The following is a 22658-nucleotide window of genomic DNA, read 5'->3' as shown; positions in this document are numbered from 1 at the left end:
TTAGAGTCCTGCGAAGAAAGCGCTGCCTGCAGATCAAAAGTGCACTTGTAACCGCACGGGACCCAAGGTTCAAGAAGTCACTACAAGCTAAACTCTGCACTTTAAGGCCAGAAAAGTACAGGCAATTAATTACAGCTTAATCAAATGAGACGTAATTGCAGACCTGCAAAAAAAAAAAGAAAGTCTGATTATTTTTGGGTTTTTATTTTTTTTAGTTGTATTCACTTTTATAAAGCGCTCCCCTCACACAGTGATGAAGAGTTTAACAAAGGCATAAGGCAAAGAAACAAATAAGATAGTTGACTATATACTAAAGTAATACATCATTCATGCAGTTATTAAAGCTATAAGTATGCCTACTGGCCATGGAGAAAAGTCAACGGAGAGAAAAAAAAAAACCTTGGGGGTCCAAGTGCCAGTGGCTGCCCACCCCTCCTGGGTATTCTAGATTAAAAAGAGACCAACCAACCAATTTCAAGAACCAATGTTTGCGGTGGGGTTGTGGTGAGCCGGAGCCTATCCTGGAGACGTTGGGCGCAAGGCTGCAGGAGTCAGGGGGGAGCACACCCTGGACGGGACGCCAGTCCATCACACAGCCAGGCAAAGGTATTGGAGCAATTGCAGGGCAAGCACCTTATTCAACGGCACTAAAGCTGGAGGCAGGGATGGAACCGGCAACCTCCGGAGCCAAAGGCAGCCGCTCCTACAACGATGCCTCAGTTGCCTCTATTAAAAAAGACTTTTAAGTCAATTTACCACTAATAAGAGCATTGTAGCTGAGTGTTACTTGTCATTGAATGAAATGAAATTATATTTATATATATTTTATATATAAATGACAAACATTTACCACTCTGGTTTACGAAATGCCTCAGTCACTCCCCACTTGCGCTAATTGTGCACTTTTCCTGCCCATAAGATGACAGATCTGCGCTCCATTTCAAGCAGTTCCGTACAGTAATTCGGAAGGGTGGGCGTCGCTCATGCATTTACAGTAATGAGTTTTCCCGTGTCCTCCCTTCCATGTGCACCAACATGCAGTTATATCTCATTCCATGAGAGCGAAGCTGAAACTTTGTCTTCCGAGACATTTCTCTTTACTGCCAACACACGCAAATGACACGGAGCGCCAACAAATAAGCATAAACGACAGCATACAAACAAAGAAGCAGAAAGAAAGACAGATTTTCAATAGATTTGCTTCTAATTTGGCTTCTATTTTTACCACGCGTTCCAATGACAAATACAGAGGTGAAAATAACATCCGAGGAAAAGACAAATGTGGACAATTAACCTGTGATCACCTGACCACATCCTGGACCGGGTGCAGTTTCGGTATCGTTACTCTGCTGCGGGGAAGTGGACCATATGGCGCACGCTACACCAAGTCAACAAATCCTTGAGACGGTAGCGCCTAAATATTTACCATATGAATTATGTGAATGGCCTCTTTAAAGTTGTCACTCGCCACTGATTTAGAGCGAGCTTCAAAGCAGAGGTCAACATATAAACTGCAGCACTTACTGTAAGTGGGGACACCCTGATCAAAGCGAGCGATATGCCGAAACATAGCAATAAAATAAGTAATAATCCTTTATTTACTCCTTGAACTTCTTGCTCTTTTACAGAACATTAATGCTGGAGCTGTGAATATGGAGCAAGTGGTAAAGAGCACAGTGATTAACTAAGATATTAAAAATAATTCTGAGAGGCACGGAGATATAGGGGCTTTTCCCAAACAGAAAGCATAGTGTTACATTTCCCATTAAAATGAATCACACTTAAGAAAAAAGCAGGAAAAAAGTTTTAGTCAAAACTACTACTGGACTCCTATGGGTGAGAAAGGGGGGGCGGGACGGGAACAGTGTGACTGATCTGAAGCTGAAGAAGTACCCTGTGGCAGTAATGCTGCACACACACACACACACACACACACACACACACACACACACACACACACACACACACACACACACACACACACACACACACACACACTGTACATGGCAGTGTTTACAAAGCTATGTTTCAGCTGGGGATGTCCACACAGCCGTGCATAACAACACACTCACGGAAAAGGTGTCCGGCGACAAGTGGGGGAAGGAAAAAAAAAAAAAAAAGCGACGAGGTGTATGCAGGTGGAAACTTGCCCGCTTGTTACTTTGATGCTTGATTTATATTCGTGTTGCCAGCCAGCTTTGTGCGGTTCAAGCTGCAGCCCAACGCTGTGCCGAAATTCCCCCAACACGTCGACCGTGGGAGGGAGCGCGGGGAGCAAAACACAGAGAGTGTGATGAGGAGCACTGGTAGGAGCGCAGATGCAGGTCTGATCCCCACGAACCAGGGGGAGACTGCGTCACAGCTCACCTTCATCCTGGATCCGTGGGCCTTCGCCTCCAACAGCGGCCATCCAAAAGCACACTGCGTTGAACCTGTGTGTGAGTGAGTGAGACCCCCCCCCCCCGTTTGCTCTTTCAGCGCATTCTGACGGCAAACACACAGCAGAATCTCGCAGACGCGTGCGCCCAACGAACACGCAACACACACCTCTATCCATTTCCCCGCACAAACAACAGCCTCGTTGCTGCATTGTGTGTTTAAACCTGACAACCTGCTAGCAGACGCATTAAATCGCCAGCAGAGAAACATGAACCCGGAGCCAAACTTACTTTTTCATGACACGGAGATGTATAGGTTTCTTCAAGCCCCTTCGTTTGTTACGGTAACTTGACTCTTAAAGGAAAAAAATAAACAGACCGTGTATGCAAAATGATACGTCTGTATAATTCTCATTTCACTGCTCTAAGATCCTACTTCTTTGGCACAGTCTGGAGTTACATCTCATTTCCATTCACTTGCAATGACTGATAAATGGACTTTTTTTTTTTTGCATTTAATGTAGCTTCGTGCCATTAAGGCGCGGTTACAATGGCGCGTAAACACTCGCTAAGTGGCGTTCCCTAAAGACACCGACTCGGCTAAATGTGTCACCCCGAAGCGAGAGCGCGGTGCCTTCGCTAAATGGCACCAGACAGCATTTCTTCTGGAGGAAACAAAGATGAGCTGGAGTGGAAATGCGAGAGTGTGGAAACGGCACAGACGCGGATGCTCTGTCTTATTGCTCCTTTTCGCGTCAGACAGGAAGCCAACGGACGGCAAACAGCTGACGCGTGTTCACATGTAGCCGCGCTGCTGGACTTCACGCACGCAGAGCGCAGACCAGCTGCAGAAGGACCACAGGCCTTTCACTGGCCAACCACTGAATCACTGCAGCACTTTTGCAGGCGGACCGCAGACTGACCAGAGACTGTCTGCAGGCTGACAGGTGGACCTTCGTGAACCGCTGGAATCGCATCTCAGGCTCGAGCTGCCGTCCAGGATCTGGTGTGTGCGTGCGTGTTTTATACTTTGCTTTATTTATTCAAATCACTGCCACTTTTTTCAAAGTAACTAACAGCATTAAGGTACTTACAACAACTTTACCCATTTTTGCAGGAGGGCAATTTTTACTAACGCATCAACCGTACCCCAGCGGGATGTGGGATTGGAAGCCGGGTCCTTCCAGTACAAGGTGGTGGCTATAACCGCTACACCACCTGCATATTATTAGTATACTATCAGACCACTTGGACAGTGAACCTTCTGGTCAGATTCCCCACCCTCAGCGCCCGTCTCCTCTCGACGGAAAGGTATACTTGTGCACACTCCGGAGTATTCTTGTCCGACTCTTAGTCGCAGATCCAATTCCGACATTTGTGACATTCCGGGCGAACCCCAATTTAGCAAAGTGATGTCATGCGCGGAGCAGAATTTAGAGGCACTCTCTAAGCCTGCAGGACAGGGGACATGCCTCCCGTTCGCACTGCTGGGCAAAGACGAGTCCCGACCTGGAACCCGATATGCTCCCTATAGGATCCCGCACAGCATGGTGCCATGTATGGATTCTCAGCAGCTCCAACACAGAGCATCCGATCAGGAGCCAGTGCCTCGCCAGGCCTCAACAAGAGAGAAGTCGCGGCAGGCCAGTCCCTGACTACAGGGTTACTTTACGTAACTCATGCATTATTCAGGCATCCATATCTGCAGAGTGGGTAAAAAGGACAAAGGCCTGATTCATATAAACACCAACATGCTGACAGTGGCAGTTGTCACGTTTTTTTTTTTTTTGTCCTATTAAGGGAAAACCAAGAAAGGTAATACTGAATCAAAGCAAAAGGGAGTTGGTAACAAGACTGCACAAAAAAAAAAAAAAAGTGTTTTATGTGTTTGTATAGAGAATACAAGGCACACACCTGAGCACCATCGTGCACAGACAGCATGCAAGCACACGTAAACACACAGAGGAAATGATGTTGAGCCAACGCTGACGTGTCGTGGATTTGGGAAATATCAAACACGGCTACTGAGAGGTGGCACAGAGTTACAGGGGCCACGTACATCCTCGCAGGAGGTCTGTTGGGAGACCCTTATGAACTGTATTCAGGACGAAAAGAGAAATGGCAGCACTACACTGATCCAAAATGCACTCTGCTGTCAACTGAACACTCTTTCACCGCAAAGAAACAGTTGAACTAACTTACAAGTAACACGTACGAGTGTGACTTTCACGACGCGCAAGGCTGAAGCCACAGAGGAGGTCATTTCCGAACTGGCCTTGAACTCACATGGCTTTGTTTTGGGTTTGCAGGAACCAGCCAATGTTCTCAACACGCTGCAGTGGCCTATTGGGTCCATTTAAACTGCAGCCATACACGAGAAGCCAAAACATGCCATCAAAGTGCAGATCACCTAAGCTGCTTTATAAACACGTAGTTTGTAAGCACGTTGTGAAATTCCAGCCCCCGAGACACCAGAGCTGGAGGAGCAAAGCTAACCATTAGCCAGCTTCGGCCTGCATCGCATCTGCTGGGGTGGTTCAGGGAGTCTCTCACTATGCACAGGATCGCAGTACGGAAACGTTCCAGTCCCGTTGGTGCCCTCTGCCCCCCGCTGACTCAGAGAGGCGACAGGACTGGCGCGGTGCTGTATGAATCGGACCAGAAAGATACCAGCTTTTCCTGAAAGGTTCTGAACCAATGAGACCACCACAAAATCCACTCCTAAATTTCTGTCTTTGATGAGAATACAAAACCCAGGATACTAAAATCATCCTTTATTCCATGAGCACTTTAATCTTGCTGCCTCATTTGAAGTTAAAGAGATGCTACTATAATAGAGCACTTAACCAAACACAGCACAAAAGATTCAGCTCACAGTGGACTTCCTTGTGTGTGTTAAAAAAAAAAAAAATAAAAAAAATAAAAAAAAGCTTTTCAGTGTATTTCTAAATAAACCTTATACTAATTTATTCACATCCACCAAGAGACGAGATGCACAATTTATTATACAGTAGTTATAAATGGTAACATCTTACAAACCCAAGTTCTTTTTACAGGAACAACCAAAGCAGTGTGACGCTGAGCGCATACAGGAAATCCAATTTTTATTTTTACAGACTAAAAACGTTGCATAGAGCTTTTCCGAATCTACGCTGGCACGAAACGGCAAACACTTGACAGAGAAATAGAGTAACCGAACAAAGAGAAATGCATTCTGCTCGTTGAGAGTGTACAACGGGGGTCTTATTAGTGACACGGATGGGCACTCAATGTGGAGGGGAAGACATCCAGAATAGCCCCGGCACTAACAAAGCACTCTTTGTCTCCCGTGTCAAAAAATCTTTGTTAGCAGTTCACCCACGGTCCGCCTAGCCGATAACGGAATCAGTTACCCTACGGTGAATGGGGGTGCACAGGAGAGGAAAAGATTTACTGGCAAAGACCAGCACGTCAAGACAGAAAAAGGGCAGTGCTGAATCACTTGAAAACAAGAAATCTGTACAAATGCATTTGTGATTCAAAAGGACTAAGATACAAATTTAAAAATGCCTGGCCTCAACAATGAGACATGAAAGCCACATGGCATCACACTGAACTAGTAAATCCCCACTGCACCAAATTAACAGCTGAGTTCACAAGTAAGTGTCTTGAAATGGTGGGTTTAAATAAAGGGAACAAGAGATTTAAAGAAAACGTTGCGTGTGACGCCCTACAACAAGCAAGTAGCGTGGGGGTCAAAGGCCACAGCTATATCCTCCAGAGCATAATCATGCGGGAATCTACAGCGATGCGTCAGGCTCGGTGTTCTAGTGAATGCAACCTTCAAGCTCCTCTCCGCAAGTGTGACTATCAAGTTGCAATAACAAACAACCTTGTTTCTCGCTCGTGCCCCTGTTGTGTGTAACCCTCTGGTCCTGCTTTAATTCTATCATTGAATAACACCTCTGCCATACATCCATGTGCATACTGCACCGGGTCCTTGACCTTCAGAAAGACACAAGCCCATTAATGAAACACACTGTCACTAGGACACATAGAAATGACCAAGGTTGTTCCGTTCTAACATTGCAGAAGCAACCTAAGATGCTGCAGGTACACAGAATAGACAACAACTCAGAAAGTGATGGCATTACACTGCACATCAGTGAAGTCCATAGTAAAGACATTCTTATAGCTTATTATGAAGTCTGTAAAGAAAATTTGCTTATAAAGTATTAAATAATACGGCACGGTGGCACAGCACCTGGGTGGTGTGAGATGATGTGGGTTCGATCCCTGCTCAGTGGCTGCGTGGGTTTCCGCTGGGTGCTCTGGTTTCCTCCCACAGTCAAAAGACATGCTGTTGAGGCTCACCCATAGTGTGTGAGTGATAGAGACAGTGTGTTCCGCTGATGTATGGATAAGTGACCCAGTGTAAGTACCGTATCTAGTAGTGTAAGTCACTGTGGTGAATAAGGTGTGTGGGCTGGTAACACTACAGAGAGTTCACTGGAGTCACTTTGGAGAAAAGCGTCAGCTAAATAAATACATTTAAATAATAGACATTAAACTCAGATTTCCTTTTAATGCACACGCCTTTAGATTAGAGGCTGATTTGTCACAGTGTCATCATTAAGGACGTCAGAGCTGCTCCACCTAATAACTGGAAGGTGTGAAAGTCGACAAGCGTGGACTAGTCGGATCCTTTCTCATGCTGTCCTGAACCGCAAACTCCACAGCCGCCATGTTACATCAAAGGTTACATGCACAATTTTCAATTCAGTACCGTCCCATAATGCAATAACATGATCTCTGAGGCTGTGCACATGCCCGGTGTTCCTGCTCCCTTTCCTTCCAATGCCTAGAACCTTCCAGTGCTACCAGAGCGCTCAGAGTGCTGAGTGGGGATTTTCCCAGCGTTTCAAAACCTCTCCCAAGTCACATCTGTCATGCGAGAGCCTCGATAAAGCTGTATACCAACCTCCAACTGTTGTCAGAAAACACCGAAATGTTCCAAGGATACTTAATGAAACCCAGATGTGAGGTGCAACAGGCCAAGAGCAGTAACAAAAAAGTCATTTCCACTTGGTACGAGGGACAGTTTTTCAACAGTTCAAGTCAACTTCACTGCCATTTGGACGGATGGTTACAGTTCTCATGGATCTAATGTTGATGAAAAATTGCGCATGATTTCCATTGTTTTGTCATGCTGTCTTGCTGTCGTATTTCTGGGGCGTGAGGGGAACGGCGCACAAAAACGTTTGCCAGGCAGGATTGCATCTGCCTAACAGCTCCTCCAGCGAGTGGATTAGATGACTCATCACCATCCAACGCTGCGCATGAATAATTAGCTTTCCCAATACGGAGGGTCATTTGTTACGCGGAGCTCTGTGGGTACGTGTGCTACGCGTGGGTATGAGCTTTCACCACTGCGGTCTGAAAATCTGTCACTGAACGCGTTCTGATTCATGGCCCTGGCAAAAACCGAAGGGCCACCTCAAACTAACATTGTCGGTAAATAAACGCTCCACCTGGAAGTACTTGTCGGCTTTGGGAGCGCCCAAGGAATCGGACCCCTTACGGTTCTGGGGGGGTGGGGTACCCAAACACATCGTATGGGATCAGGACCTCTGCAGGCATTCTGCTGTGATCCAGTGCGCAGAGGTTGCCTGTTAGTCCACACATAAGAACACTGTCTTCTTCAGGTAAATCTACCGCAGTCGTGGGCTGTTAACTGATGTCTTACTGAAATTCTACTTTTAGACATCGCCATCCCAGCACCTTCCACAGCTGGCACTGAAAGAAGTGTTTGCACAACGAAGAAAATGAGGTGATGGGTTGAACCGATAGAGGTGTCCTGCGGCACAGGATCGGTGCAGTAGGCTCTTACCTCCGCGGCCTGCGTCTCCTGGTGTAGCAGAGTAAGTCCTGTCAGGTCTTCCAGGAACGAATGTGAGGAGTTGAACACTTTGGACAAGAACCGGAAGCCATCCTTCTCATAGTGATCCAGAACCTGTTGAAATGCAGATGCCAACACCTTCATTACCCATTTTCACAAGTCACTTGCCCAGCAAGACTGGCGGAGGCATTATACCAGCTGCAGGATGAATAATCTAGATGCGCTTGCTTACATTTACATTGATTCATTTAGCAGATGCTTTTCTCCAAAGTGATGTATATCTCGGAGAACATGACGAAAAGTGCATTACATCAACAAAAGGAGAGATTTGGATGCAGACACATGATTCTAAAGTGATGTCAATTTCTGAAATTGCACCTTACGAACCAGTATAAATCAGATGAGCAGCTGCAGAATCTCCTAATTCAACAATTCAAACACAGAATTATTAAACATTTATATCACAAGTTGTTGCACTTATCTATTATTCTACAATTTCTAACCGCAAAATTATTAAACATTTACACATTTATCATGCTCTTAAGAGATCAGTGGAGAAGTGAGTCTGAAAGAGGCGAGTTTTGAGACCCTTCTTAAATGTAGAGGGAGATTCAACGATTCTGGGGCATCATTCCACCACATCGGAATCAGAGCCGAAAAACTTTGTGCTTTTGATTTTGGATCTTCTTGTGGAGCTCATACCAGAAATGGTTTGAAAGTGATTTGAATCGGATAGTACCTTAATGAATAGTGGCAAAATCCTGAAGTTACTTGTTGATTTTTGTATTCATTTGATCGTCTGTTAATTCATTCCCTTCAGTAATGCCAAAGGTCCTGCTAGCAACCACCGTGTTCTGTCCTCTTTAGCAAAGGCCTCGCATCCTGTCTTCAGCACAGGCCAACTTCTCTCAAGTTCACTGGACCGATCGCCTCGACCGCCCTGTACACAGAACTGGACGCAACCCATAGAGTGAAAAATAAGGAAGTCACACACAAGATGTCTTTTCTCAATTCCACAATTCGTGCCTTATCAGTCTCGTTCACATCCTGCTCTTCTTCGTGTTTCTGGTCATTCAGCGGTCCAACAGACAGCAGAAGGTTCATGGACACATAAATTTTTAGAGCTCGCAGCCAGCATCGGAGTCGGGTCACAGAGGACCACAGCTGGATTTTAAGGTCGCCGTGACCAGCTATCAGCAATGTGCCAGAATAACGATAAAGACCCAGAGTTTCTGTGCTCAGGTGAGTCTTCGGGTGATTCAGATCTTTCAGCCCTTCCGTACGTGAATGGCAGGGGGCCCATGTCTATCATTTCAGCCCAGCCCCATCGTTACGCCACATCCACAGAGATCACACAGCTCTCCATGGATGTACTCTTACCATGGCAGCTTATGTAACAAAGGGGTAGAAAGACTACGTTGGTGGTTTAAAAAAAAAAAAAAAAAAAAGACCAGCTAGGGAACATGGGGAAAAGCTCCCAGCACTGAGTAACGGACAAGTGCTTCTGCTCTTTGACTCAAGTCACTGGAGTATCTGCTATACAGCACAGGTCTGAAGTTCTTTCACTGTATCTACAGGTCAGAGTGACAGTACATGCCAGAAACTACCCTTCGCCTAGCAACATGCAACAGAAGCAATGGAACATTTACAAGATTTCATTATGTTTTCCAGACACGTATCCCATGATTCCAGGCTTTGACTGATGCAGCCCATAAAGCCTAGCGGCCATGTGACATACGGGGGCAGCACATCTGGTTTATATAAGCCTCTTGCGGTAAGATGTGGAACGCCCCTCTGCTTTCTCACAGCTCTTCCTTCAGAACCGTTCACAGTAACTGGAGGTTTTTTTTCGTCGTCATCAGTGGAGATAAAAATTTCACGGCCCTCGAGTCGTCGCTTTGAAGCCATCGCACATGGTAGCGCTTCATCTCGTGATTCCAAACAGTCGCACCGCTGGCCATTGCAAACTTTTCTCACGTGGATTTGTTGGCACGTTTCTGACAGAGTCGTGTCAGCTACCATTATTTATTTCTGAGGATTGCAGTTGTGCTAGGAGGCCATGGTTGAGTTCCAAAGCAAAAAAGAAAAGAAAAAACTAAACAAGAAAAAAAAAAAAAAAAAATTACAATTCAGCCAAGAAGCTGAATTGTTTGGTTTCCACGGTAACAGTGTCTCCTGTCTCAGACAGTGGGTGCTGAAGAAGCTGAAGAAAAAAAGCTCCAAAACTGCAGGAAATTACAGAGAAATGCAAACCATTTTCAAAATGAAAAATACATGTTTTGACTGTTATCCCTGACAATGAAACAAAACAAACGCAATTAGACTAAAGGGTTATCTTTTGCCTAGCATTATAAAAAGTGTTATAATAAATCATTCTCTCCCATTTATGAACAGTACATATTAATCAAATTTTAAAAGGTTATAAATAAGTACCATTTACTGTGATTATAGTCTGGTTAACCATGTAGGATAAGGAAACAGTTTTCAGTTTAGTGATGAAGTTTCACAACCAGCTTCATTTTTCATTATTATTGTTATTATTGTGTCTACAACATTCCTGCTACTTTCTGACATGAAGCCTTCAGAAAATGTCAGCTTTGTGAAACAGATCTGGATCATGTATAGTTGCGGGACTGAAAATTTTATTCACCAAAGCGCTCTGCTATACCGCTTTTACTTGAAACCAGCGCATCTAATATGTTTTGCAAATTGCTTTTCATACAAATGATGTTTGGAAGTGGGGTGGAGAGTGCGGCGAGCGGCCCGCAGGCCTCGTGCGCCATGTTTACGGATGCGAGCCCATGAGGGTGCCCACGTCCACACGTGCGGAAGATGTCGAGCTGCTCCCTGATTTATGGGACTCAAAGCTTTCAGCGCCACTAAAACCCCCCAGGGGGGAAAAAACACTTCAATCCGGGGGTTAATTACTTGCATGTGACAATGACATCAACGCCTGACTGGGCCACGATTGAGACCATATGGCCCCAGTGCAAAACGACAGACGGCCTCTCGTCTGCTTGCAGACATCATGTGTTTGTATCCATCAAAATGTCACGCTGCAGATTCCTGGAGAGAATCATTTCAGCAAAAAGTGCTTATTTTACTGTGTCATAAATACTTCCTCTGCAACAACTGTGGATGCAGCAAGTGTTCTCTCCGGGCAGATGGTCTTATTTCTAACAAAGTGTTGTTGATCTCTGTCGCTACATCACTATCCCTGTTCATTGTGATACATTAATGATCGAAATTAATGACTGATGAGTACGGTGCGTTTTGGAGTGACTTCAGGAGCTGCACAGTGCGCTGCTCTTCATTCCAGCCGAGATATTAATTACTCTGTGACTTTGACTGACGACATCATGCAATTCTTTGTCAGCCAGGAACTTGTCTCACTCACTCACTCACTCACTCACTCACTCACTCACTCACTCACAAGCAATTCAGAGTGAACAGTCCACTTGAAAAACATGTCTTTGGTCTGTGTGAAGGACCCAGAGCAACTACAGCAAACAAACAGGAAGACAGGGAGAAGATGCAAACTCCACACAGACCGAACCAGGTTCAAACTGCGCACCCCAGCACTGGTGAAGCACCAGTGCTACCTGCTGTGCCGACCACCATTTCCCTTTGTCGCTAATGAAATTGACGGAAGTTCTACCTCAGGCAGTATCTTGGAAAACGGAAAGACGGGGGTAATGAAAAGGGTGTAATACTGGAAAGTGCAGGTAGAGCACAATCAATAGGTGGAATTAAATGTGATCCAGGAAAGGAATCGTAGAAAGAACGGGGCGGGACACCGGGACACTTACGATTGGAGAGCAGGCAGTACACTTGTCGAAAGCAAGACTTGCTGGAAGGACGTTATCAAATCTTGAGAGGAATCCTCGGATCTGCAAACATGAAGGAGCACGAAGAAAAACATTACAATCTGCTATAGGAAGACATGACATGTTGAGTAGTTTTCTTTGACCACAGCGCCTCCTGCAGTTCTCCATGCATTGCCACTCTGGAACAAGCTGGTTCTTCTGGTCCACTTCTACTGCTTTTAGCAAAACCAGAGTGGAATTAACCATAATTAAAGAACATAAATGTCATACTTCTTAAAACAGAGATCCAAGCAGTTTTTCAGCTTAAAAACATTCTAGCCTTTGGTAAACTTTTGCACTTACATTACAGAACAACTGCAAAATTAATATTGATAAATAATGATCATATTGAGCTCTTTTTACACGGCTCTTTTTCGCACTGCTGAACCTTGTGACACCCAAAGACGCACAGATGTAACTGAACACAAATCATGTATATTATGTAAAGCAAGTATTAAAGCAGCAGGGTGTCACTCATTTGGAAAACATCCCTAAAATTCTTAAAAGAGCTTCAGGTTAAGAATGGAACAGCTTCTAATACAGCAGCTCCTCGACTTAAGAATACAGTTGAGACTAGAACTGCGTTCATAACTCGTTTTGTTTGTATTTCAAACGTCATAGTTACCACTATATCACAATCAGTAAAAACGTAAAAATACAGACATCCCTCTATGTGTTTGCTGGTTAGGGAATGAAAAATACAATATGCTGAAAAATATAATGTTTATATTAATTCTGAAGTACATTAAATCTAAAACAAAACAAAATGACTGACAACAAAAATGCATTTGCTACACAAAGTGAAACTCAGGATCTCCAGACACCAGCTATAAACAGCCAAAGTAAGTTGCAATTAGGCTGCCATCTGCCACCTATGAGCTCAGACGGTAAACACAGAGCAGTTTGCTCTGCAACAGACAGCAGTTTTAGAAAATCAATAACAGAATATGTAACTAAAAATAAACTTTAAAAATGTATTTTTGATAAATCGGTAACTCAGCTCTTCGCAACGAGGAGTCAGTGCATAACTTCTACGCCAACATGTTTACAACAGGGATACCCCATGTTGAGGGAGCTCACAGTGTTTCATAAATCACTGCAAACAAACCAGACCAAAACACACACAAACAAACCAAGGTGTTCCTTTAGATAAATGTCCACTTTCTTTCTACACTGAGATACTTGTACTGATTTACCCATTTATATACAGCAAAGTAATTTTTACTGTATCAGTTCAGTATATACAACTTGATCAAGGGTGGTGCAGCAGGAGGGGGATTTGAACCTACAACCTTTAGCACTGAACGTAGCAGCTCTCACTGCTGCGCCACCTGCTGCCCCAAATGATTCCTCTTTGTGCCGAGCTCTCAATGGTGTCGCTGTTGGCAGATCTGAACAGCTGGTGCTACAAACTCTTCATCAAACCCCCAGCTGTTGACACTGCAACCTCTAGGAGGCGCTGTGGGAAACTGAGTCCACAACCAAACAGCTAACCACAATAATATGAATACAGCTAAAACACAGGCACAGTGCAATTGATATTGGGACAGGAACTCGTGGTGTACTGCGGGTTTCCGAGTAACGCAACAGGTCGAGGAGAGGCGGCGCAAGAGGCTGTTGCATGTCAGGCACTCCTAAGCAGCCAAGAGGGGGCGCTGCATGGGTTAAAAAGTTCAGGACAGTGTCTGACATTCATGTCAACTAATCTTCACTGAATCATATACAATCAGTGCAGTATGAACCAACAGGTGGTGCAGTGGTTAGAGCTGCAGCCTTTCATTCAAACGACCCAGGTTTGAATCTCACCTCCTGATGCAGTCCCTTTGATCAAGGTACTTACTATGAATCAATACAGTAAAAATGACCCAGCTGTATAAATGGGTAAATAAATATTTTCTAAGTACCTTAACATGTGTATACTGTATATTTGGAGAATAGCATTGGATGGATGTATAGATAGATAGATAGATAGATAGATAGATAGATAGATAGATAGAGTCAGCATTCTATTTCAGTCCTATATATGCCGTTACTGGATTTACATTTCTTCATTTATATAGAAATAAGTTATTGCAAACATGCATACCATGTTCGTATGGACAGGACACGTAGAGATGAGCAGGGTGCCGAGGAGCAGCCAGCTCCCTGAGCAGCCACATGGAGGCACCGCACACCCACTTTATAGTGCGTGACATTGCCAAAAAATGCCCAGAATATCCTGGACTCCCTGGAATCAACTGCCATTTTGTTGCAACTCTTTTCCTAATACGTCACACAGAACATAGAGCTGCTTGAAAGTATGTGAGCCCTACAGGGATGGTTATTAGTGTTGTATAAAATATTAAACATAAAAATCCAAATCTTAAATCTGCAAATGAACTAAAACAAAAATTAACAAATCACTATGATTTACATCCTTGATTCCACTTATCTACTTGGTTTAACCAATGCAACTTGGAGTTCACTCATTTTTTGCACCTGCACTACTTGTGTGTTTCTACTACATACAATTTCCTCTAAAGCGACATAAAGAATTGGTCATCAGACACCTATTTTGTCACATGAGAAACACAGATTCTCATTAAATAACCATTTTGTGGTAAAACGAAGGGATACAAGGGATTCACATACTTTCAAGCAGCACCTCTTTCGTGTGGCAATTTATATGTTATATTAAATATTTCTCATGCCATCAATCTATGCAGAAGTCCCTGCGCTTTAAAATGATGTGTTCAAAGCTTTACCAATGAACCTGAACATTAATATCTGCAGCCACTGTGATTTTCCAGCTAAAACTCAGTAATACAGTCTCATCATACTAGGCACAGCAAAAGCTTTGTGTCCCAGGAGAGTCACCACTGTTGTCTAAGTGAGACAAACTAACATGACGTAGAGGCAGGGGAAGTGCCGCTGCTACTGCATCCATAAGCGCTGCAAGGGACGGCGTACTGATGGCTAGAAATACAGGATAGCATTGATTTTTGCTCACATATCTGACTGAACAGCAGTGAGAAGGTGGAAGGTGCTGCTGAGCAGCTCCAGCCTCCTGCAGCTCAGCACTGACATTTATACAGCATTTGAAGGAGCACCAAACAGGGGGGGGAATGTGGTATTTTCAGGCGATATCAGTCATATCAGTCATATTTCCCCCAGGGCTCAAGAACAAGGGCCCCAGGATTACCATGGTCCCTGTCAGCCTCGAGGGTGTTGTAACGCCAGCAAAAAGTCGCCACCTTCCTGGAGATAAAACCCAAATAAATAGAAACGGGGGCACTCGCCAATACAGATCGTTCTGGAACCATATACACGGAGGATTAATGGACCATTCGACAGAGCAGGCAACACTCCAAGTCAACGTACGGTCAGTAAAAGGGGTGATTTTTTTTCCCCTGTGCAACAGCATCAGCTGCTCGGATTGTGTGACTGACCTTCGAACAGCGGCACACACTCCTTTCCAGAACCCTCATATATCAGTGCACCGGCTCCTCGACTCAAACACAGCTGGAACTGGAAGTCTGTTCAATTGGTAGAGGCAACCAGCACATAAGAATCAACCAAAACTCAATGACAGGCACGTTCCTTCACCATTCCACAGGTTACATGGTGGAAAAACTCAGAAAAAACTATACTGAATTAAAAATTTCCTGCACATTCTGTTTTTATGAACCACTCGTCCTATGCAGAGTCTATCCTGGAAACACAGGATAGAGCATGTGGCAGGTACCCTGTGGGTGGGGAAACCAGGAATTTATTTTACTATGGTATTATCATCAAACAACCTGCACTACATTCATCAGCATTTGGACACTTTCCATTTGCTTTATTATACAGTATACATGCAATCAATAAAAGCATAACAAATGTACCTCATCGCTCTGTACGTTTTGAAAGTCTTAGATATACTTATAACACATTCAAGTATGCTATAAGACTTTTAGCATTTATTCAGAGTTTGTTAACATTGAGTTAGCTTAAAAGTAAGACTAATTTAAATTAACTGAAAATAAACACATGTTGTCTCAGCAAGTTTCAACTTAATGCTGACACATCACCGACCAGGGAAAACTGGACGCAAACTGTAAACACTGTGGAACTGAGCTCAGTTACTGCAGTCCCGCACTCCTACTCAGTGTAGGTGCTCTTTACTACCAACCAATGTTGGTAATAGTCGGAAATGTGACATTTGCTCCACAACAGACAAGTGAAGAAAATACAATTATAAATACCCCAGGACCCAGTGTACTCTTTTCCTACAGATCACCCCGATCTTATTCCCGCTATTGAGACGTGAGCAGGTGCATGATCCCAGTCTCCTCTTATCACTGGCACTGATAAAGACACAAGTTGCCGACTTGAGGCAGGACGCTAAGTGCACCTTCTTTCCATGTCTATTCATCACAAGCACCTATATCCTGCAGCAGAAATGCTTTAAGATGCAACTTCCCTGGTAAATGGACAGAGTAAACAGAGGATACAAACGAAACATGTGCGTCAGGCCATTTCCTGCAGCCCCACTCGACAGTTTCTCATCATGACGATGCCTCTGCACGGCGGAGGAAAGTGGAGATCTCAAACAGGTTATATAAGTGAGCTGATGGATGCACAGAACAGGAAGTGACTATCGCAGACTTGAGTCATGCCGGCGACATCATTCTCCCCGCTTAGACAGCTGTAGAGTTTGCCTTTGAAAATCATGCATATTTCTATGGCAACCTCAAATGTATGATGGAGGCAATGAGGAGGGGGGGGGGGGGGCACAAGACAAATTGGGTGTGTAGTAATCAGATAATTGGCAGCCAGGCAATTATGATTTGCATTGACTTGAGGGAAGGCGAAAGGCAGGTGAGTCATGTGGAAGCTTCTGGATGACTGACCTGATGAGGAACCAGGCCCAGAGAGGTCGGAGGTTCGTTCATCCTGTCATCGCTGCTGCTGGCGATGGCGTAGCCGCTGTGGGGGAGGGGAGATGAGGGAGTGAGACAGAGAGGAGACAGCAGGGGTCACTTTGGATAACATCCATTGCCTCCACCCCCAGCGCCGTGACGGGAGCCATCAACGCACCTCAGTATCGAGGGTGGATCTCGCCAAGAGATGATGCCCCATTCGAGCCCCTGCACATTGACCCTGATTTCCAGCTGCATCTGTGCTTTAAATATTTTTCAGCAACATGGCTCACAATGTTCCAAAAATAAAGTTTCATGGACTAAAAGGAAGACACTGTGAGAATTAGGCGCGTTGTAAAACAAGTCTTAACGTGTAATTGAATTCATTCATCGCTGAGCAAGTGACGCAGGGGCTGTCGGGTCAGATCAGTATATAACGGGAGATGCTGCACATGGACGGCGCGCCTTGCCTACAGGAGACGGCCTTCATCTTAACAGCGATTGCCTAGCAGCTCCCACGTGGACACGTTGGCACGCTCCTCTCCCTACTCCTTCTGCCTTTCCCACAATGCAACGTGTCTTGACCCTGCAACACGGCTCACAACGTATAGAAAACATGCTCCAAAAATCACGAAAGCAATGATACAGTCTAACGGGTTCCCAGTATGGCTACAGGGCGTGTATACGCTGAACACCTGGCATCCAGACTGCATTCTATATAAATGTATTAATACAAGAATAAACATGCTATTAATATTGAGGCTCACCAGCTGGACCACTGGGCTAAATTATTACATATTATCATAACTTCCTACCATGCTGATGACGGCATGCTAACACCATTTATTCAGAGCACACTATTAAACATGGACTCCAGTTACCCAGTACAGGGCAAACGAAGAAGGCTGTTTGAGTCATAACAGCATTTATTTGTTTCCATGTTTTAACGATAGTATTTCAATTGATGTTGAACAGATGTGTTCCTTCTAATCAACACCTACAAGGTGTCATAATTTCCTAACTTCACCTGGCATGAGTGGTAAAGACAGTACACCTTCTGCCTGTGAATTACTAAATGTCCTTCAGAATGTAGTAAGAATGTTCCCTTTGTAGGTATGGCAATCCCAAGCCTTTAATCCAGGCCATGCGGAGGACTCCTTCACAAACAGCTTAATGCATCTCAAGGGCCTTTCGGTGTTATTTTCAGGCACAATCCGGAAACACGATGGAGGCCCCCCACACTCACATTACAAGGAAAATGAAGATGAAAGCACCTGTGAGGGACCGTGGTACGATGCCCAAGGTCCCCCCAGCGTTACGGTCCCAAAGAATGTAAGATCGGGGTTTCAACCCTAATTTGACAGAACATTGTTCTACATAGAGAACAGAACATATCACATAATATTCAGAAAATAATACTCCTTCGGATTTACCTCCGCCAGCAGGCCCTGAGAAACATGGCACCACATTTGTACAATATTGCATGAAATCTCAGAAAAGAAAACTGTAATCATAACTGACAATATCAGCTCATTTGATCTGTTTGACCTGAACCATTAGAAGTGTGAATATGTTAAAACCCGGCAGGATCATGTCCCTAAACATTTCCAAAATAAGATTGGAAATTTGTTCATGTGACACATGTGAAACTTCACAACAGCCCTAAATTCTGTGTTCAGTGACTTTAGAATACAACTTTTATTACATATAAAATAACATTTCACTTGGCTAAACAAGGTTAATTTGTGGTATTGGGGTGTCCCATACATTTACAGTATTGGTTTGGTTCAACACAACTACAGGATGGTTCCCTTCAAATGGAGTCTGTTAAAAATGTGGTGCAGAGTACTTGTCTCTCAACCATCTACAAAATGCTATAGACTGTACTTTACAACAAATCATTTCTTAACTTTCAAGTCTCCTGGTAGAAGGTGATCAGTATATATTAAGAAATTATTGGACCGTGGATTTAAAAACCACGGTGTTATGGGTCTCAAGGGTACAGCAGCAAACAGTCTGATTTTTTTTTTTTTTTTTTTTTTAAAAGAATTTCAGCTACAAGTAAATCACACGTCTAGTAGAATGATTTGACAATAAAGTGTTTTAAAAGACAAACATTTCATCAGCTTAACATCACTACAGCTAGTAAAAATAGCGCAGAAATCGTGACAAAATTCATTTGTTGCAAAAGTGCCTTAAACTGTAAACCTCAGGAAATGTAGGAATGAAACAAGACACACATATACCAGTGTTCAAAAGTTTGAAATCACGCAGAAATTTTTGTTTTTGAAAGAAGTGATACCTCTTGTCAAGGTACCATTAAATTCATTTTAAAATGTAGCCAAGACATCATTACTAATGTTGTGAATGGCTATTACAGCTTAAAATAACAGATTTATAATTTATTATTCACATATGACTGCAAAATCCCATTTTCAGCAGCCATTACTAGTTCATTTCTAGGTTCAAAAATGGCCAAAACTAAATTTTCTCAACAAACATCAGCCTACTGTTTTGTGAAATGAAGGTTATTCCATGTGTCAACTGCCAAGAAACTGAAGAGTTGGTGTCCACTACTGTCTTGAGGGAATAGTGGAAACGGGATCTCGTCAGTATAGAAAAAGAAGCAGAAGGAGCAGATAACTCCACAAAACGATAAGTACATCACAGTCTGCAGTTTGAGAAACAGGCGCCTTACAGGTCCTCAGTTGACTGTTTACATTTACATTTATTTATTTAGCAGACGCTTTTCTCCAAAGCGACATCCAATGAAGTCTATGTAGTACTATCAGCCCAGACACCTTATTCACCAAGGTAACTTACACTGCTAGATACACTACTTACACTGGGTCACTCATCCATACATCAGTGGAACACACACACACTCTCTCTGTCACTCACACACTAAGAGTGAGGTGAACCGTTCATGCCAAATACCAGTGTCATGTGCAGTGAAAAGACAACTCTGGGTTGCTGGCCTCAGAGGCAGAGTTTCAAAGAAAAAGCCATATCTAAAACAGGCAAATAAAAAGTAAAGGTCAAAATGGGCAAAAGAACAGAGACAATGGATGGTCGATGACTGGAAATGAGTACTATGGACAAATGAGTCCAAGTCTTCACTGTTACAGGTGACACTGGTATTTGGTGTACCATACACTGTATTCTAGTAGTGTGCTTCTGAAGTTCAGAAGATATTATGCAACCCATTGAAACACACACTTCTGCTCTCTGGTATGTAAACCAATGTGCGTATACTCACTGAAATGAAGAAAAACTAGAACAAAGGCAATAAAAACCACAACAATAGAATCTGTTCTTCAAAATGCAAAGTTCTCTTACAAAATATTAGTCCAGCTCAAAATCAAACAGAAGAGGGGAAGAGTTCACATAAAAAAAAAAAAATTGGGAAAAAAAAAAGATAATCTGGGTAGTTATTTTTATTATCTGAAATAGTGCAATGAAACTATAGTTGAATCAGTTAAGTTGTAAACTGGAGACATGAAAAATCAGGGTGTGGACAGCATGTAGGAGATGCTACACTGTCTTCATAATGAAACCTGCCAACATGGCTGGTTGGAACGTGACTCTGCTCAATTAGCCACATGTGGCGACAGTCTCCGCTACCCTGACAACCAGAGCTTCCTGCCCTTATAGAAAATACTGAACAATACAAATTTACTGGTCAGAGATAAAAACATATGTATCACCAACTGAAACTCTGCGCTCAGTTGTGCGTTACATGTGTTTTTAGATAATGGAGAAAATGAGGGGTGTTTTTACAGTATCTGAAGGAAAAGAGCTGGTCGTTGGCTAAGAAGATAAGAGGGAGCTGGTGATTGACTGACAAAGTGCTTACCCTTCTGAGTGCTGCAGGACTGAGACCATCAGCTCCACAGCAAGCGCCCCAGCTATCATGGCCAGGCCGGGCCGGCTCACGGTGCACTGCTGGTCCAGGGTCCGATCTCTTGTGGACTGCAATGTGAACAATCAGAGTTTCACCCAAGGAAGTTTGGTAGCATCACAGCTTATTCTTAGACATTAATACAATCACTATCTGAGCTCTTTTTTTCCCTTACACTGATAGTATCCAAAGTGTCCCTGGTTCTTCTAACTAGGCAGTACCCAATGTGGTAAACTCACATCTCCAGGAGCCACAACATCATTACAGAAATAGCAGCCCAGCCTGTGTCCAGGGATGTTGGAGAACAGAGAGGATCCTGGGAAGCCTGCGGCGCCACGGTTTGATGGAGAAGTGGAGGAAGAGGAGGAACAGGTCTCAGATGCAGGGCTCGGCTCAGCGGAGGAGGGGCTGGAGGCGGCCGACTCCATGCCCTTTGGTCTCTTCAGGCCGTGTCGCATGACGACGAAGGTGTCAAAGCCAAGCGCCGCATTGATGATGAGCTGCAGGGGATGGTCAGGAGAATCACACAGTTACACACCCCACTTCCACCAACTTCCTATGGTTTCTTTGAAGGTGGTGCTCAAGTTGGCTCTGTTTTTCAATCTTTACACCCAAGGAAGCCGTGGATCCAGACTGCTGGGATTTTTATCCAAATCCCCTCAGCACACACACACACACACACTTCCTTTAAAGACTACAAGTGTTCTCTGACACCCCATCCCCAATTTTAGCAACACCCCCTGCACTATACCTTTCACTTTTACATGATTGACTGATCCACTATCAAGGCAACAAAAATTCAGAACACTCCCTGTCACATTTCACTTTTTTCTCCTGTAAAATTATGTGAAATGGAGTACTAATATCTTTATGGGAACCGTGACAAAAATCTATGCCGAAAGTTAATATATTCTGACAGTCTTTAAGTGGGTTTGGGGATTCACACATTTTCATGCGTCATACATTACACTCATTTTGACAGCATGAAAATTATACCTAGAATTTTAAAAGCCACATGAAAACACCTGCATGAGAAGGAAAAAGACTGATTGTGGAATTTATGCAATTCTTTAAATATTTTGTGTCAAGAGCTTCCAAAATTCAAAATCCCCCTTTTTAAAATTCAGTCTGCAAAAACACGTACCTTTTTCAAGTTTAGGTCAGTTTAGGATAAACAGAGCCTTCAAGCCTTTCTCAAGTCAACTGCCACATTTATTCTGGAGACATTTCTGCTGCTATGCTTTGAAAATGTTCTCCCGCACAACTAAATCAAATCAATAAACTGAATATGGAAGTGCTGTAAGTCAATGGCAGCATTTTTGAAGGTCCCAGATCTAAAGGCCTTAGGCTTGTTTTAAAGTGGAAAAACACAAGATGGAGCTCAGGATTCAAGCCACGCTAGTGTGCACACATTGGTGTGAGGAGGGTTGTCGTGGCTCTAAGCAGGTGCTACTATACCTTTCTCTGGCTGGCAGCGATAACTGTGGGCAGCCAGCGACTCTCACGTGTGTCCATCAGCAGGAAGACCACATCGTGAGTGGAGATCAGAGCCTCCAGCTTCTCCACATCCTGGCGGGCCTGTGCCATGGTGGCCTCCGAGAAGTTCACTGGGTGGCCTGGCATGGGGATGCTCAACGTGTGGCCCTCGGCTTTCTGGAAGGAACAAGTACGGTGGTCAGCTGCTCACAGGGGAAACACAGGAGAGCAAAGAGCCCTTCTACCCTTTATCAATAACCACAGATGTTGTAAATG

The 22658-nt window shown here is 43.9% G+C and overlaps 1 protein-coding gene across 1 annotated transcript in view; it reads right to left on the bottom strand.

Moving 5' to 3' along the window:
* The window catches only part of atg7 (ATG7 autophagy related 7 homolog (S. cerevisiae)), a 44268-nt gene that overhangs the window by 7064 nt on the left and 14546 nt on the right, over nucleotides 1–22658 (bottom strand). Inside the window, exons 14-19 of the mRNA XM_018744510.2 lie at nucleotides 22365–22559; nucleotides 21146–21406; nucleotides 20862–20977; nucleotides 16997–17072; nucleotides 12066–12146; nucleotides 8248–8370 (exon numbers count right to left, since the gene is read on the bottom strand). Of these exons, the coding sequence (XP_018600026.1) occupies nucleotides 8248–8370; nucleotides 12066–12146; nucleotides 16997–17072; nucleotides 20862–20977; nucleotides 21146–21406; nucleotides 22365–22559 (852 nt within the window). The remainder of the gene's footprint in view (nucleotides 1–8247; nucleotides 8371–12065; nucleotides 12147–16996; nucleotides 17073–20861; nucleotides 20978–21145; nucleotides 21407–22364; nucleotides 22560–22658) is intronic.

Source organism: Scleropages formosus, chromosome 22 (assembly GCF_900964775.1).
Source record: "Scleropages formosus chromosome 22, fSclFor1.1, whole genome shotgun sequence".
Taxonomy (NCBI): Eukaryota; Metazoa; Chordata; class Actinopteri; order Osteoglossiformes; family Osteoglossidae; genus Scleropages; species Scleropages formosus.
This window is presented reverse-complemented; position numbering and strand designations above follow the sequence as displayed.